The sequence below is a fragment of the Tyto alba genome, unplaced genomic scaffold (assembly GCF_018691265.1).
Source record: "Tyto alba isolate M040663 unplaced genomic scaffold, T.alba_DEE_v4.0 Super-Scaffold_6, whole genome shotgun sequence".
Classification (NCBI taxonomy): Eukaryota; Metazoa; Chordata; class Aves; order Strigiformes; family Tytonidae; genus Tyto; species Tyto alba.
In genome coordinates, this window is record NW_024881327.1 from 35,505,780 (window position 1) to 35,524,829 (window position 19,050).

Here is a 19,050-nt window from a genome sequence, read left to right on the forward strand (position 1 = left end):
TAACACCTTATCATCCTTTCTTCTGGTATTATAATATCACAGTTCTCTAACAGTTACACATGCTCCTCTTGCGCCCAAATAGTTTTCATGGGACAGTTTTCATAAGAAAAAAACCCCAAACCTGCAAAGCACAAATGCAAAGCAGTTATTATTGTCCATTTTTTTAAATGGAAATTGTGTGAATCATACTTAATTCAAGTAGGCTTGCTTTTCAGGTTTGTCAAGTTTAAACTCCACACAGATGCAAATTACTGGCAAAACTTCTCCCTGCATCTTAATGAGGTACACTATAAACTATGAAGCCAACTTGAAAACAAGAATGTTTCTGAGACAAATTTTACTTGACCTAGGTATTCTAAGTGTTTAAGGAACTAGTATTTTAAAAGAAAGCTTTACCTAACAGCACTTCTGCATGATCTTGAACCTGACTGCTACAACACTAGTTTCTCAGAATTATGCCTGTGCTGGCACAAATTTTTGTGTAAGGATTTTACTGCATGATAAGCGTGCCTAAGCAGTGTTGCGAAGACTCCCAACTGCTGAGCTCTGAACCCAACCTCTTTTCAAAACATTGTCTCATCCTTTCAAGTACATTCAGGCCAGAAGGGAAAGTAAATTCTCAGAACTGTTTTGAAGTACTAAACAACCAAATTTAATAAGTCATTTCAGTTAGCAGCTACCACCAACTCAATCATATCTTGACCAGTTTAAAAATGATTGCCAAGACAGGACTGCCAAGTGTGTAGCATGTGGAACATACTAATCAATACGGAGATTTCCTTCCCGCAATTTCTGCCTATTGCTGCTTTGAACAGCTGTCTGCCCTGTGAAAAATGGGAAAATCATGGACAAATCCAGTCATTAAGGTTCAGAAGTCAGGTAGATAAGAAGAACTCCTAGAATTAAAACATGCAGATTGCTGTGTAGCCAAGAAAAATGAACAACAAAAAGTCTCTACCTAAAGAAAATCAGGGAATGACCAATATTAGAAGTTAGGGCTTAGAATTCAGCATTTAGAGAGATGGTATCTTTTCTTCCAAGGCATTAATGCATTCTGAAAAATATGGACACGCTAATGTGTCCACAGAGCAGGCTTAGTATTCTACTAACAGCTAATAATCCTTCATTGCTTTAGTTTTCCAGATTGCTAAAAAATTAAGCTCATGCTATAAAACTGATTAGCCGTCCCTGCAATAACTTTGGAAGCCATAAATCAGTTCTAAGTTTAAAAAGAAGAAAAGAGGTTTTTTAAAGACAATTAAGTTGCTATAAGTTTTATGAAAACTGGAGACTGGATAGACATTTCGAAGATACTGATGTAATTGAAAAAGACAAACAGAACTTGGAAGTTACATACTGTTTCACAGCTGGTGACTTTGAATATGCCATTTTAATAGATAGCAAGCATATGCCTTAGCTGTACTACAGCTACAGTTTGCCCATTAGGGATGAAGGAGCTCATGGTATTGTCCCATAAACTTTCCTCACCATACAGGGCACAGATGTATTGGAAACACAAGTTCTTTAGTCCTGCTGTTTATAGAACAACTTGGAGACAAAAAAATCCTTGTTACTTGACAACTGCATATGCAAAATGCAGTCTAAACAAATGAAGAAAATTCAGAATGCCAATTTTGAAGTGCGTAAATTATCTTATATGGTTATGGGAAAGTTTAAATACTGTCAAAACAGCATTCACCCATATAGAATACAATATCAGCATTTCATCTTCCAAGTCTTTTCAATTTGTTATCTACATGCTGTTCATCCAGGCATAAGAAATACAGAAAACAACTTTTTGCTCTACAGTCAGACTGTAAGCAGAGGGTCTACAGAATTTTTAATGACAATAATAAATTATAAAATACAACTTAACTGGAGTTACACACAATTTTAGGGACCCTGCCTTAAGTGAATTGTTAAACAAACAAAAAAAAAATTTGCATACTAAACTTATTTACAACTATAAACCTCTTGGAACAGGTATCAAATTATGTTATGTTTACTAGCCTGAAGAAAGCCTAATAAAACATTCTGGCAATTTAAAGATAAACACCAGAAAAGTATATCACTTTGCAGCTTTTTTTTTTTTTTTTTTTTTAATTTCCCCAGCAGTTCACAGGTGGTTGTAATAATTTTGTGTGACAAGTTACCTACCATATTAGCTATGATGGTGTCTAGCTTTTTAAATGGATGGTATTGCTATGGGGACAGAGGAAGAACTGCTGGACTGTTTCTATGATGACAAGGGTAGTAGGAGAAGTGAAATGTGAGCAGCAGGTTTGGAAGCCTGAGGTATTTTTCACTTCTGTTTTGTATTTTTTCCATATACACAGGAAACTCCCTTGAGGGGGGGAGAAAGACCAACTTCCCTATAGCTAAATACAAGAACATGTGTAAAGCAGAAAAGCCTTTCAATGTTTCCATACTTTAACAACAACAAAAAAAATCAGACAAAAACTTCAACTCTGATAGCAAAATCTAATTTTTCTACTTCCAAAATTTCTTCAGACAGCAAAAGTCTTTGCAGTAGTAGAAAACTCAAGAGAATCAAGAGAGCAAAGAGGATGAGGATGCCTCTACACACACATCATCATCTACCTCTGTATTTAGAGAGTTTATTCTCTTCCCCAACCTCAGACTACTGTCCATCCATTCCCCTCCGCTCCCTTTTGTTGCTGTCATCCAAGTGAAGCAAGGATGAAGAAGGGCAGACTTAGGACAGTCCACTCAGAGATGCAGGGCCTTCTGCTCCCACTGCTAGTGGATGCAGGGGTTATTCTTATTCAGGCTAAGGCACCAGCAATCCATTTGTCCATCTCCAAGAGCAGAAGAAGAGTAAGAACCAGACAAGTCTAAATGGTACTTCCCCTGAATATTCTCTTGTCTCTGACTATTTTCAGTTCAGGGGATTTCCGAGTCCAGCGTTGATGCCAGGAATAAACACAGCTTTTAATAACTGGACCCCACATGGTCCAAGCATACTGTAGATAGTGAAGGGCACATACTATGTGCTTTGGAGACCAGTGAGGCAGAGAAGAGACCAAGGGAGAGTTGTGCTACAGAACAGGGCTACACTAGATGTGCAAAGGAATCCCAAGGTAACTTGATATCATCAGTACAATCAGCCTCGAAGGGTCACGCCACCCCAGAACTAAAAATCAGTTTTAACACGTCAGCAGTGCCAGTTTCATATTGGAGTGACACTTGAAAAGCCTGTGGATGCCATGGCTCAGAAGCCACAGAGGCTCACCACTGACCTGAGCACTGCAACAGAATGCCACAGCTGTCTGAAAGCACGCGCAGAAAGCCAGCTGTCAAGTGCAGTATGATAATACAAATGCTTATTAATGAAATGATCTATGAACAGTAAGGGAAGGCACAATGAATCTCTACTAGTCATGTATTTGCTTTTCAGAAATCTAATTTAAATCAATAATAAAACAGAGATCTGGTATTTGAGGGTCCCAAGCAGTTTTGCTTTGGTACCATGTAATACAGCTCTGCTGTGTTTCTAACTTTTGAGAACAAAATAAGACCTTTTTTTAAAAAAAAAAAACAACCAAACAAACAAAGAAGCTGCAGATCCCGCTGAGTTTTTTGGGAGGGGTTGTAGGGTTTTGAGGGTTTGTTTTGTTTAGTTTCTTTAAGTTTTCTTCCCAAGGAAAGGATTTTTCCAGTTTTCCCTAGAGATTGGCAACTACAAAGCACAACGTCCTTTAGGAAATATATCTTTGTTAACTACATAAACACTGCTGTGACAGGCACCCAATAGCTGCTTAACTATGTATGCTACTTTTCATAGTTACAAGATCTGGTTGACCAAGTCAGCACACCTTGGGACAAACCTTAAGTGTACTCACCATCAATGCATCACTCTACACAATACACAAGGAGTACAGAGAAGTCCCAAGAGCTCCAGTAATCCTGACTGGTTTTGTAATGAAAACCAACACAATCTATTCCTTTCAGGTATACTAGAGCTCCTGTTAAAAGAGCTCCCTGAACCTGCATGCCACCCAACAGATAAAGTTTGAAAGTACTATGAGTTAGAGGTGAATACTGGCTAGTTACAGGAATGATTCTGTGCCAAGACCTAGGGTACTTTTTGCTCAAGAGTCCTCCAGAAGATGTTTTATAACAGCTACAATTAACTGTAGACACTGTAGAAAACAGACAGAATAAAGAATCAAGAGGACTAAGACAGAAAGGCAAAAGCAAGTGGACGATGCAATAAACGGCCTCAGGCAGAAGAAAACGTAGTGGATTACATTACGGATTATTTGGCAAGGGAGAAGCTGATAAATGACTCAACTCTTAGGAGAACAGCATGAAGTTACTTTTGGCTTCCAAGACAGAAATTAAGAAAGCAGCTGAAAAAAAGGAAGAGGCCACAGACAGAAGGAGCAATGAAGATCTGGGACAAAGCTTAAGTGTTTGCTTCCTGTTTCTCCCATGGTCCAGTGTTGCAAGACTGAACGTTCGAAGGTTCCTTTTACCAAAGGAGAAAGGTTGCACACAGCAAGCCTCGCTGGCTGGAATTATTATTCAATTCTGGTATCCAAAGGACATGCCTATTTGACTTCTTAAACTTTGTTGCAAAACGAAGGGGGTGGAGTGCTTTAGCCAAAGGGCTACACGAGCTGCTTAATCATGGAGAGTAAAACTGCGGCTCACTGTTGAAAGAAAAAGTGCACCAGTGTTAACACATCTACTTCGGGAATATCTTTACATTAACCTTTCAAATATGTATTTTTTTGTGATGCAACAACAGGACACAAATCCATGACAAATGTATCACAAAATGTACAAACTACGAAAGAGGCATTCTCTGATGAAAACCACAAACACGGGAGAGAACTATTTCAATCAAACTGGTAATTTTTAACTTATATTGAAACACCCCAGTACAAATACTATTTCCCTATGGTTCTGAGAAGGTATTAAGAAAAGCAAATCTAATGTTTGTATTCAACCTTTGAACCAGGCAAAAAGAAAAGTTACAATTTTATGCAGAAAGTTACACATGCTCTTTTAACCCATCTTATATTAGGAGGCATTTTCTGTATAGTAAATATTAATTCAAGTTATATAACAAAGCTGTATAACAAACAACCTTAAGTTTATCTGTACACACCCCCACTCCCCTCCCCCCTGTTTTGGGCAATGCTTATTTACAGAATTTAGCTTTCAAAACCTGGTCTCAGCTTTACTGTGTTTGCTTTCATCACTTCAAAAACAATCCTTTCTCCCAGTTCTGTTGCTTTAGAAATACACCATGTTAGTAAGAACAAAGTGTCCTGTTTCTTCACAGCTTTCAATACACTCCTACAAAGCCACTAGCAACAGATTGCAGTCTCTGAATTCATTCAAAGTTCTATTTTATCCATCCCTCTTGGAGTAGCAAAAGGAAAACAAAATAGTAATAGCTTCCCATACACTTCAAAGATGATGAAGAGGACTGAAACGTCCAAAGAGAGAAGGGTAGTGAAAGGAAATAACAAAACTCCTCCTAAATAAAGTTATCCTCCACTATGTCTTCTTCCTATCCCTCCCAAAATACATTTCCTGACTTCACAATACTAACACTTAGGATCTATCCTTGTCTTTCCCCATGTAATTTAATTTTCCTCATCTCGCTGTATCAATGTTTTGTCTTTTGTTACACGAGATATATGGGGTTCTTAAATTCTTTAGATTCTATTTCTCTCCAATACTCAACAGTTCTTTAGCTGGAAGACAAACAGCATACCCATACTCATTAGACAACTCCTCCCACAAAGACACTGATATGGTCAAGCTCCAAAAAGCAAGGAATAGGGTTTAGACCCGTCTTAAAACATACAGTTGTTAGATTATCACATTGGTTGAGTAGTAACAGTGACTTCCTCATTCTGTAGATAATGGTGGTGATGCCCTAAGCATGCCACAAGCCTTCCAGGGCTGGTAACAGCAAAAATAGGGGGGAAAAAAAAAAAAAGGGAACATGACTGATCCAGAGTAAGGGGAAACACTGTTGGGAAGTACTCTGGAAGTGCTGCTCTGGGCAAAAGTAAGTGAACACAGACTGTGCAGGAACAAAAAGAATAGGGCTTATATAGAAACTTCGTAGAACAAAAAGGGGAGAGGAAGTATTCTGGTGTACTACTCCATAAAAAAAGAGATGTAGAAGCAAAACTAATTGAAGGCTGGTCACAAAACTCAGGAAAGAACAAGACTGAAAACAACTAAATAAAATAAAACCCCCCATCATTATTTCAATATGCTGTATGTATAACAAGAGGAAGCAGAATTGACCAGATTTAAATTGGAATCAGAGGAATGGAATGTCAAGCAGTGGCTATACACATTTTTCAACTAATGTCAAAACAAAAGCAGAAAATATTAGTTAAGGAAGCAATCTGGGACACTGGCAGAACAGTACCTTCCATCTTAAAAACAAAACAAAAAAAAGTAATATCATTACTGAAGGAAATTGCCTAAAATCAGGACATTAAGTAGAATACTGAATACAGCAGAGAAAGATTTTACTGGTGGTGCTCTTGATACTATGTCAAGGAGGTACATTAAACAACATCACAGTTTGAATCCTGTGCACCAGAAGCACAAAGGAAAACATCCAGTAAGCGAAGAAGTCTCTTATCTCTACAGATGTAGTACTCATCACTGCCTAATAACTTCTGGCAAACATAAGTCTGTTGCTTTTTGGGTTTTCTAAGAACCGTTCTAACCAAAAAAGATAAACTTTTAAATTTGAACTGATGCAATATGACTTTCATGACTATGCAAACTGACAAGTCTAACCAGTCTACTGCTAACTTTAAGAGCCATACAGCAATAAGGTGAAACAGCCAAGAGTCAGTTCAGACTTTCCGATTGCTTGCTAAGTATGAACAATTTAAAAAAAATATGAATTAATATTTTGTCCAGAAAAACTACCTCAATAAAACACTGGGAAACAACTGGATATGTCCAGAAAGTTCTTTCTTATGTTATTTTGTTTTCATACGGAAATTCAGCCTAGATTCAGGGAACACTCAAACAAGGACTGGCTTCAGACTTTGTCTTGACAGGTACCTTCAGCATATCTTCTGAGGTCACCTTCTATTTACTGCAATCTCAAAAGCTGCATGAAGACCCCAGTGACTGGAAAAAAGGAAACATTGTGCCCATTTTCAAAAAATGGGTAGAAAGGAAGACTCTGGGACCTACCGACCTGTCAGCCTCACCTCTGTGCCTGGGAAGATCATGGAACAGGTCCTGCTAGAAGCTATGCTAAGGCACATGGAGGACAGGGAGGTGATTCGAGACAGCCAGCATGGATTTACCAAAGGCAAATCCTGCCTGACCAGCCTAGTGGCCTTCTACGATGGAGTGACTACATCAGGGGACAAGGGAAGAGCTACGGATGTCATCTGTCTGGACTTCTGTAAGGCCTTTCACACAGTCTCCCACAACACTCTTCTCTTGAAATTGGAGAGATATGGATTTGATGGGTGGACTGTTCGGTGGATGAGGAACTGGCTGGATGGTTGCATCTGGAGTGTAGTGGTGAACGGCACAACGCCCAGATGGAGATCAGTGACAAGCGGTGTCCCTCAGGGGTCCATATCGAGACCAGCACTGTTTAATGTCTTCTTCAATGGCATGGACAGTGGGACTGAGTGCACCCTCGGCAAGTTTGCAGATGACACCAAGCTGAGTGGTGCAGTTGACATGCCTGAGGGATGGGATACCATCCAGAGGGACCTGGACAAGCTTGAGAAGTGGGCCCATGTGAACCTCATGAGGTTGAACAAGGCCAAGCGCAAGGTCCTGCACATGGGTCGGGGCAACCTCCAGTATCAATACAGGCTGGGGGATGAAGGGATTGAGAGCAGTCCCGCAGAGAAGGACCTGGGGGTACTAGTAGATGAAAAGCTTGACATGAGTTGGCAATGTGCACTCACAGCCCAGAAAGCCAACCGTATTCTAGGCTGCACCAAGAGAAGTGTGGCCAGCGGATCGAGGGAGGTGATTCTGCCCTTCAACTCTGCTCTCATGAGACCCCACTTGGAGTACTGTGTCCAGCTCTGGAGTCCTCAGCAAAGGAAAGACATGGACCCATCCAGAGGAGGCCACAAAAATGATCAGAGGGATGGAACACCTCTCCTATGAAGACAGGCCGAGAGAATTGGAGTTGTTCAGCCTGAAGAATGGAAGGCTCCAGGGAGACCTTACTGCAGCCTTTCAATACTTAAATGGGGCTTATAAGAAAGATGGGGACAAAGATTTTAGTAGGGTCTGCTGAGATAGGACAAGGAGTCATGGTTTTAAACTAAAAGAAGGTAGATTTAGACTAGGTATAAGGAAGAAAATTTTTACATTGAGAGTGGTGAAACACTGGAACAGGTTGCCCAGAAAGGTGGTAGATGCCCCATCCCTGGGAACATTCAATGCCAGGTTAGATGAGGCCCTGAGCCACCTGATCTATTTGAAGATGTCCCTGCTCATTGCAGGGAGGTTGGACTAAATGAACTTTAAAGGTCCCTTCCAACCCAAACCATTCTGATTCTACATGTAGATACAGCAGCTAGTCGAAAAGAAGAACAATTATCCTTACAGCTCAAGGGACACAATAAAAAGAGTTGTCCTATATTTCCTAGTAGCATTTAACACTTGCAAGTGACTAAGAGCCTGGTCTACTTTTTCTCTGCTACCATTTGAAGTACGATTTATCACTTCAACAAGCTAATTGTGAGTAAAACTTCTCAATAAGACCTTTTAAAAACATTGTTTCATAACAACTCGTTTGTTTTGCCTATTAACTATTGTGAAATACAGGTATTTTGTCCACTGCAAATAAACACGCAAAAAGCTCTGACGTTTGTTTTAGCGTAGTTCTCACGTTTGTTTTAACGCAGTTCTTAGTATTTTGAGTGCTGCTATCTAAACATAAGCACTGGAAACTCAAATCTTATTTATTATCAAAACTGAACATGAACCTGGCCAATATCTGTATTATTAATTAAAAATAGATATTCAAGTAAGTTTTTATGCCTTAACTTTCCTGTTTCTGATTACCTTTATGGCAAAAAATTACTTCAGATCTACAACTCCTTATCTTCTATCTCTAAATAATATATTCTTCTATCACTCTTCAAGAGAAACCAAGAGGCACTTTCACTTCCATAACCAGCAGCAAAACAATTAATATTGGAAGCTACCCTTGTGAATTTAGTATTTATATAAAGATCCCTCAGACTTTTACATCATGATTAGGATTCAAAATTAGTATAATCTCTGCTGACTGAGTTTGTCACAATGCCTCAAGCATGCTACAAACCTTTTCCAAAGAGGAAGTCTGATCCCAAATATGTATTCCAATTAACTGCTCTGCATAGCTTATTAATGAGGGATTTGTAACGCACATGTAAACAAAACAAACAAAAAACAACCCTAACCATGCAATACTAAAAAAAAAAAAAAAAAAACTGGAATGCAAAAGGAAAAAAAACAACCAAACAAACAAAAAAACAACCCAAACTAAAAACAACACCCCAGGACTCAGTGCTGGCAAATAAGCACTGAACAGCAGAAGAAAAAAATCTGGCCACAAAAATACTTGGACAGAAAAGACAGTTCCAAAATAGTTTTGCTATATCCCCTTCACTTCTGGAAGATATTACATTATTAAGGATTTTACTAGTCATCACTGTGTATCTACTACAAAACTAAAAGAGCGTGAAAATAAACACACACATGCAGAGTAACACCAGTCTTTCAATAAAGCTTTTTCTTTTCTGAATTCTTACACTCACGACTGAAGCCAGAGATGGCTGGCTGATTTGCAAAGTGGTAACATATTTTGAATTTTAAAAATAAATACCCATACACAAGAATTTATTCTGTAGTATAAAGACATGGTTACAGCACACTGCAGCACCACTTCATTTTTCTTCATGCCACATTTATCCACTGGTCATGCCCTATCCATTGCTTTTATGTCTCATTTATGTAAGAGCAGCATCATCACTCCAGCATCTATTCTAATATCTCTCACTATTATCAACACACATTAATTATGAATACAGTCACTCAGTCTTCCTTACCATACTTTTCTGTTACACAAATTAAAAACCTAAGAAAGTCTGATATCATCTGACCATCCTTCACAGTTGCAGCAGGGAGAGAAGACATGATGCCACCTGTCAAAACCCAGCAAACAGCCCATAACCCCACAGAGCAACGCGAACCAAATCAGGAGACAGTAATTCCATTTCCACCTCTTCACAGACTCTGTGTTTGACCTTGTCAAGTCACTGGGTTTTTCTGCCTGTTTTTTCAAGTTCAGGACATGAAGGACTTTTGCACAGATGGCTGGAACAACAACAACAATAACTAAGTTTAATTATTATTTATTCTATTATGCCAGGCCTTAGAACTCTTCCTCAATGGCATAAACACAGAGTGAGCACAATTACCTCTGATTCTTTAGACCTTCATTTTGAAGCTCCCTTTCTATAAGAGCACTGGTGAAAGCAGTAATCCATTACCAGAGACACCACCCCCAACTGTATCAAAAACTGATAAAAGCTTAGTTTCACAAATTCTTCTGCTGAGCAAACAAGTTTAACCTTATTTTCTACACGGGCAGTTGCAAAAGAAACACTGCCTGGAAGATCATCAGCCACTGCTCCCAGACAAAATTAAATTATAGAGTTAAAATAAGAGCTGCCAGAAAAAGAAAGTAGGATATTGCCTACAGAGTATTTTTCACTCTGTGCCATTTCTGTGGTCCGATAAAAATTAGGGACCAGTATTTTACACAATTCAATTCCCTCTCTCAGGCTTAGAAAATTCTGAATTTCATGGCTGCCTGATCAAGTTTCATTCTGATAGCAAGTTTCCTGGTAATCTCCCAAAGCAACACACACTGGAAATATGCCACAAGAATAGCTCTGAAAAAAAACAAAGTGCAGATGAAATGTTCTACACACCAAGCAATGTTATCAAGAATACCAGCAGAAAGACTTTTTTCTGGCACATGCAGAAAAAGGTCTACATTTGTTCATACTCATAAAGGGAAAATTTAGAAGTGTTCATTCTGCTACCCAAATAACTACAGACAATTAGATTAACAATCAAAAGACTGACTAGGACCCACTACGATATACCCTCGAATCTCACCTACCAGAAGTAGAAAAATTAAATGAAGTAACAGGTGTAATATCATGCAGAGCAGTCAAAAATGACCACTTGCCAATATAGCTTGTACAACAAGCATTCTGGATTTTGAATATATTGATTAAATGGCACTTCATTCAAGTTAGTCATGCAATTACAATAAAAATTATGAGAGAGTTCTCGCTCCTGAATAAGAAATAAATGAGGAAAAGTTACGCCTTAATACAACCACCTTAATGTCTTCATGTTTTCCAAGTGAAGCAATGAAAACACTTTTATTTAAATTTATACTGAATTCAAGAATAATGTTTTCAAGGCTTATCTACATAAAACAACATGTTCAAAAAAGAGCCTCAAACTTACTGAAAAAACATACTGTTGACTAAAATATTCAGATTGGTTTAGAAAGAACAAATCATACCCCAGCAGCATGTCATTCATCAAGTAATCTGATCAAAATAGTAAAACCTTATAATGATTATATCTTATGGTAAAATTTTATAGATCATTCAAGCTTTTCAAAAATGACAAAATATATTATATGGAATATAAAAATAGTGTTTATCCTTGTGAAGTTATAGCCCCTACCTATTGTAAGGATTTAAAACTGCGACATTACATACTGAAGCCTCTACCTTCTTTTGTTTCTTGGTAAAAAAGTTTACCACTGCAAATATGTAGTTCATGCATTTACAAGCAAAAACGCATGAAGATGCATGGCCACATATTGCTATCTGGCAAACTAAACTCCAGTTGAAGAGTATGAAGTATTTTTCAGAAAATGCAGTTATTTTAAATAGTATACACAGGCTCTGAAAAGAGGCCTATGATGTCACATGGAAGCAGGCAATGAAGAAAGTTTCTTTAGGTTGTAAAGAGTACTTAACATTTTTTTTTTAAAAAAGGTAGCAACCACAAAATACACACGCACACGCCAATTACGAGTAAAGAGCACCACAACATAAGTAGAACCCCAGGAAATGAGATAATGTCAAACTCTAAGTTTAGCCCTTATTTTTCCAAGACTCAGTAAGAATATAATGATATGGAAATTGCTACTTTCCATTAATAATTTTTCTCTTCAAAGAAATTTATCAGCTGTTTCCCTTTCTGAGCTTTTTTACATTGGAAAGAGATAACCATAATTCTATACTATTTCCTTGCATCATATAATATTAATTATTAATTATTGCAACTATGATCAAGACAAGTATGAAGAGTATACAATATTAGAACATTATAAGCATTCCCACATTAAAATAATGAAAGTTCAGTAAGATCAAGAATAAAATTTTACACCTATAATCATAAACTCGCCTTAAAATACTATAGACTTAAAAGGCATATCCAGTTTTTTCAACAGAATTAGGATTTCATCTGACAATACAACTACTGATGTTTACCTTTTTCCCTTCTTCACCTAAATACACAGGAAAAAATCAGCAGCTCTTTTTAAGCAGACAGACACTACAATTGCTCAATTTTTAAAAATACTGCAATAACATAAATTAAAAAAAAGTCCACTTAAAAGTACACCTTCCCTGTGAAATGCTCTTCAGAGGCAGTGATTCAGCACATTATAGTGCCCTATAGGTCAATTAATAATGTGCTTGCAATTAACATCCAAAGAATTCAGAGTGGCAAGTATTACAAACATAGGAAAGATGTCCCAAAACTTTAAAATTCTGCTGACGTGATTTGCTCTCCACATGCGAAACTAATGCTTTGCATAAACTGCATTATTCATTCCCAACAGAGATTCAAATGTAATGCGTAGGATAGAATACTTATTTGTATTAATATGTATTTTACAAATTTAAAATTACAATATCTCTCTTTAATTTTATCAAAAAACATAGATTAGAATATGTATGTATTGCACCTTAACTGTATTCTTCACCAAAAATGGCTCACTAACTATAAAACCTTTTTTCCAAAATCTTTGCCCATGAAGGCACCACAGGTCTTTTAAGAAGATTTTGTAAGTAGTTATAGTCCATTTTAGCTGCTTTCCACATTATTTTTTAAATATAGAAATTGCTTAAGTTCAAAATAATGAAAAACAACCCTAGAATGAATTATTACTGCAAAGTATAAATTAGCAAGTCAGAGGAAAGAAACTCTCTCATTCACAAACCCATGATCATTTATGCAATTTATAGTGCAGAATAGCATACTTAAAAGAGAGTTATCTCTGCAAAGAGATATCGGCAAAGGATATTGCCTTTTAACTAGCAGTAAAAAACACACATATATTATGCCTAATAAAACAGTCTACAGATTATTTCTGGAGAAATCAAGCTATAAAAAGATTATTTTCAAAGTTTCTTTGTGCTCTGAATCAACGAGAGTTAGTCAGAAATTACAAAGAGCTACTTAATACAGTGAATAAATAATGAAAGCAAATAAAATCCAAATCAAGAGCTTAACTTCATAAAATTGCTCCTACTGAAACTACAAAAAGTTAAAAGAATATTTGCAAGCATCTCAAAAGGCTGCTTCAAGAACATAGTGCTCACAAAGATTTCCCAATAGCCAGACTTAAGATACTGACATGTTCCTTGATAATCATTTAAATTAGTCACACAAAACCATCTACTCATTTGATTGTAAATGAGTTTTTCCCAACCTTTAACACTCATCATGTGCATATATACAATACAATAGCCATAGTTATGTTATTACTCAAATGTTAATAAGCACTACATTAAAACCTCTAGTGACAGTAAAAACCGTAGCCTGAAGATCTCATCCTTGAGTTCTACTCCTATAGACTATATAAATCCTGTTTCCACTCCTTGATCTTCACTGAAACTAACATTCTCACTAACATCTCTTGCAGCATAACCCTATGATGAGGCTGAAAATCAATATGCAATTCTTATCTTCCTAGACCTGTCGATCACCCAAGACTACCAGCAATGCTGCTTTTCCAGAAATATTCTCTATGGTTTTCTTGGCATTGGTGCTCTCATAATTCATCCCTTATCATTCTAATTGTTCTTTCAGTGTATCCTCCTGAAGGAGACTCCTCATACACCTATACTATTTTATAGGTTTCTGTCTTGCATCCCTTTCCATTCTCCTTCACTTTATCCGGGGCCATCATTCAAATCCAACTATTAACTCCCTGCCATTAATCAGAAACATACTTTCTCCTTCGTATCTCCTGTGTTTGTCCAAGCTAGCACCTCATCTTACGTCTTTCTTTCTCCATGCAGATGCCTCACTATCAGCTCAGTCTCAGCACAGACAAAACACAGGTCTTACTCTTTCCATCACTGCTGCAGTCTCCTTTCCATTACTGCAAGTCATTAACTTTCAGGACTATGCATCAGCCCTCAAACCATGGTTCTCTACAGGTCCTAGAAATAAGCTGGGTTTGGGATCCTGACAATGTCTGCCACATCACGAAGACATGCCTTTAGTAGCTTAAATTGTATCCCGTGACCACAGCAGTTCACATCTGAACTAGTGAAGCACCCTTCTTCACCTTTCAAAATCCAGAGCTGACCCTATTCTATTTATTCTGGACATTCCTCTCTAGATAGCTGTTTCAGCCTAAGGCCAAATCACACAAGTCCTGTGTCCTGCCCACCATCTCTTGAGCAGCATCAGCTTCACTTTCTACTTGAAGACCCTTACTGGTCAATGTCCTCATCCTAAAATTACTAATCAGGATGCAGATGAGGTTAAAGTTTCAATAGACCGCTCTGAACTTCTCTTCTGTTGCCCACGTGGTTGGGAGAGCTCCACAAAGCAGTTCCTTCTTTTTTCAAAAACCTCCTCCAAGTTTTTCCATAGTTCTCATTAAAAACAAACAAACAAACAAAATGACCAGATGGCTGACACACCTAGACCACTAGCTAAAACTCACTGCACTGATGCCAAACATCCTACTGTGTCATCACAGATCTGATGTGTCTTCCCTTACCTTAAATCATTAAGTATTCTGGGTCAGGAAACACCTCTTAACCACAGAGCTTCGGAATGACTAATTCAGACACATAACTTAAATAGGCTGATACTGAGAAAAGTGTTACTAAAGCAATTTTCTACTTTAGAGTGCCTAGAGAAAACATCATACCAGTGGTGATAAGACCACTCAGTTATTTTTGACTGTTTCAAGGCTTCTCAATCTGTTTGAAAAATAATCCAAATACTATCTTTTATACTGCTATTACAGAGGTTTTCACTGGTAATGAAGTTCTCAAACCAATGCCTAGCGTTTCTAATTTTTATCTACTCTTTCCAAATTTTGTTCACTTGTTTGCTAGTAAAGGAATCTTTGCAAGGGTTTGTTTTGGTTTTGTTTTGCAATGACTTCTCGCATTATTTTCTAGTATTTTAAAGATCAGGTTGTCCCAGGCTACAGAAAACATACCATTCCATATTTGATGTCATTTTAAAATGACACAAAATTAAGTTCTTGGGATTAGAAATTCTCTTTCATATGGTTTTATTAGGCCTAAACCAGCAATTTTCAAACTAACTGAGGCCTAGAGGTATTTCTGTAGTATCAGTAATTATTTAAAATTGTTTTGCACTCAAAATGTGCTCCTCTAATTAAATAATTTTTTCATTAATTTTGTCATCTTAAATTGTGAGTTATCATTCACAAGCAAACCCAAAAATACTCCACAAATCCCAAAACACTACTCTATTATCCTAGCCATAAATTATCCACTTCATTTTAAATAATAGTTCAAATAGTTAGTAATTAATTTTCAGTTACTTGTTTCATGTTTCTGTGTACTTTCTTATTATATCTAGTTCTGCCATTGTCCAATTCAGGTTCAGCCATACTGTGCATACAAGCAAGTTTGATCAAAACGTTCCTTGTGATGCAAATAGCAGGAGCGTGCCACATGCTGCAAACAAGAATTATGGCAATGTGCTCTGACTGCGCCCCCCCATTACTGCAGTTAATTCCTACTATTCCATTCCAACACAGCATAAGCCTATGTACCATAATTCAGGCTTAGACATACAGTTTTCACAGGAAAATAACTGTTTTTACATTCAGCTTACACTGACTGCAAGAAAACCGTATGCTTTCTCTCAAAGTTGGAGCACCCATAAGAACTACAAGCTGTTCATTAAAATACAATGCGGTATCTGCGTACTACATTCTTCAGTTACAGCTTTTTAATTTCAAACACTTTTTTTCCTGTGCAAGTCATCTTTTACAGAACAGTCTAGAAAGAAAACTGTCTTTACTAACTATTTTGAAAAAAAAATGCAGCTACTGGAATATCATCAATTTTTAATCCTAATGCACACAGACAACTTGGCATCCGAGCCATACTCCAGAAACAGGTCGTATAATAATAAAGTCAGGCTTCTTAATGTAATCTAACTATAACACTAACCAAAGTTAACAGACTTCATTTCACCAATGCTAAAAATATTTGACATTAAGAAAACAAGACTACGTCTTCAGATAATTATTCGACTTACAGATTTTAAACAATAAATGTAGCATTAAAATCCTAAACTACGCGCAATTTTTTCCACTCTTGTTAAAATGCTGTTTTTCATAGTGTTCAAATAATTCCATCATTTAAAAAAAAAATAAATCTGCAGTTATTGTCAACATTTAGCAGAACTTCGAGAAGGATAAAAGTAATGTCACAAACATAGGAACACTTCTGACAAACCTGTATTAATCAATAAACAAAAGGAAACGAAGACCAAATATTCAGATGAGTAAATTAACAGAAACATGGAAAGACTTAGTCGCTAACTAGAGCACAGACCAATACTTATAGCAAAGTTTAAAAGCATTTGTTCCCTTCTTTCAACTCTAACCTCTAAAATAGTACACTCCAGGAACCATAACAAACAAGACCAGCTTCCCTAAAGAACATTTAATTGGGAAAACGTGTACGAGCCGCAAGATGCCTTTATCAAGAGAGAAATCAAGCAAAAGCTTCGATTTAGTTTTCAACAAACAAGAGTGAGGAATTGGAAACACTACTGCAGCCAAACAAAACAACAAAATACCATCTCTACCTTCTCCATGAGAACAAAAGCATCAACCACCAACTCCACCCCACCCCCAAGCAGGCTGTTGCTCTCTAACCACAGAGCCAATGCTGTAGACAATGTAATCCCATAGGGAAGACAGAAGGTCACAGACACACTGTGAAATCATGAAATAAGGTCCACGTTTTAGAGGGACACAGCAGATCTTTCACCAGTCAAGATTTCATTTAGAACAAACAGGTGGAGTACAGAACCAGTCTGTTTTTCTCTTGACTGTCCCTTTCCTCAACACAGAGTGAGGTCACATGTGCACGGCGTAGTCCAAAATTAAGGGCACAGCACTTACAATGAGCAGCAGAATCCGAGATGTGGTGAGGATGGCAATACGCAGTGTAACACTGCAGGTGAGATTGCGTACTGTACACCAGCAGTGGATCGATTATTATTCATCAGCTGTAGGTGGCTACGAGGGTGTCACTTATTACAGTGACACAGGCTGCACCTGGCTAGCCGTGATTAAGGATTACCCGGTGTGGTCGAAAGGGATGGCAACTATCATTCATTATGACCCAGCTCGGCTTAGTGGGGTGGGGAGGCTGCTACCCTTCACTGCAACGCAATATTTGGAGGAGGGCAGCTAAAACTCCACGGAGCTCTGGGAGGGGTGTGCAGGGAGAGAAAGGGCGCCTCAGTCTCCCAGCCTGCGGGGACGGGCGTCCTGCTCGCAGGGGGACGCCCGACCGCCCTCGGCGCGACCAAAGGCGGCTCCAGCCACCGCAGAGCCCTGGAAGGGAGGGACGGAGCCGGGGCCCTCCCGCCGGCCGCGGGGGGCTGAGGCAGAGCGGCAAGGCTGAGCTCAACTTCTCCTAACGGCAGGAGCAAAAGCCTTTGTCCGAGCGCTCCCGGCCCGCGGCCGAGGGAGCCCGGGGGTCCCCCTCCTGCGGCAGGAGGAGCCGGGGCGCCGGAGAAAGGCGGGGGCGCCGGCCCCGGGTCCTCTCCCCGGCGGGCTGCGCTGCTCCCGAGGCAGCGCTCGGAGAGGGACCCCCGCCTCCGGAGCAGCCGGCAGGAGCGCGCTGACCCCGCACCAAGTCTCGACCGGTGCGCCCGTGCCGGAGAAAAGGAGAGCAAAGAAAGCGCCGGGCCCCGCCGGGCCCCCCGCGCCGGGGGCCCGCCGGAGAGCCCAGCCGCCCGCGGCCCGTCACCCGTGGCGCGGGGGGCCTCCTCCCGTGCGCCCACCCGGGGGGCACCCCAGCCCCCCGGGGTTCGCCCCTCAGGGCCTGCCCCGGGGCCGTCCCCAGGGCAGCCCTCACCTCCCCACAGCGACGGCACAGGCGCCGGCGGGCGGGAGCCGAGCCGCCGGCGCCCCGGCACCCCCAGAAACGGCCGACTCCCGGCGCGGCGCCGCGAACCCCCCGCACTTACCCTGTCACAACAGGCGCCATCTTCCACAAACTCTCGCCAAAACTCCTACTCTCGCGAGAGCGCCTCCCCCCCCCCTCTCCTCCTCCTCCTCCTTCTTCCCCCCCGCCCGCCTCCCCGGGCCCGGAGCGCGCGTGCGCGGGCCCGGGAGACACGCGCGGGGCGGCGCGCGCCGCCCACTCAGCGCCCGGGCTGCTCCCCTCAGACACAACAGCCGAGGCGTGGGAACCGCGCCGCTCTCGCGAGAGCGGCACGCCGCCGGCCAGCGGGCAGAACGGGGGAGCGGGGCCACTCTCGCGAGAGCGGAGCGCGCGGGGCGGGGCGGGGGGACGGAGCGAGGGATTCCCTCTGCCCGCTCGCGCGTCTCGCTCCTGCGCCCCCTCCCGCCGGCGGCGTGGGACGGACCGATGCCGGGAGGGGTGGCTGCGGGGGAGTAAACCATTCGGGGCGAGGGAGGGAGGGGAGACTACCGGGACG

At 40.2% G+C, this 19,050-nt stretch overlaps 1 protein-coding gene across 2 annotated transcripts in view; it reads right to left on the reverse strand.

Annotated features, from left to right (window-relative positions):
* RBPJ (recombination signal binding protein for immunoglobulin kappa J region) overlaps positions 1 to 18,616 on the reverse strand; it is a 60,961-nt gene extending 42,345 nt beyond the window's left edge. For both annotated transcript variants that reach the window (XM_042807941.1, XM_042807940.1), the window contains exon 1: positions 18,577 to 18,616. In XM_042807941.1, coding sequence (XP_042663875.1) covers positions 18,577 to 18,596 — 20 coding nt within the window. In that variant the 5' untranslated portion in view covers positions 18,597 to 18,616. The remainder of the gene's footprint in view (positions 1 to 18,576) is intronic.
* Positions 18,617 to 19,050: the final 434 nt, after the last annotated feature.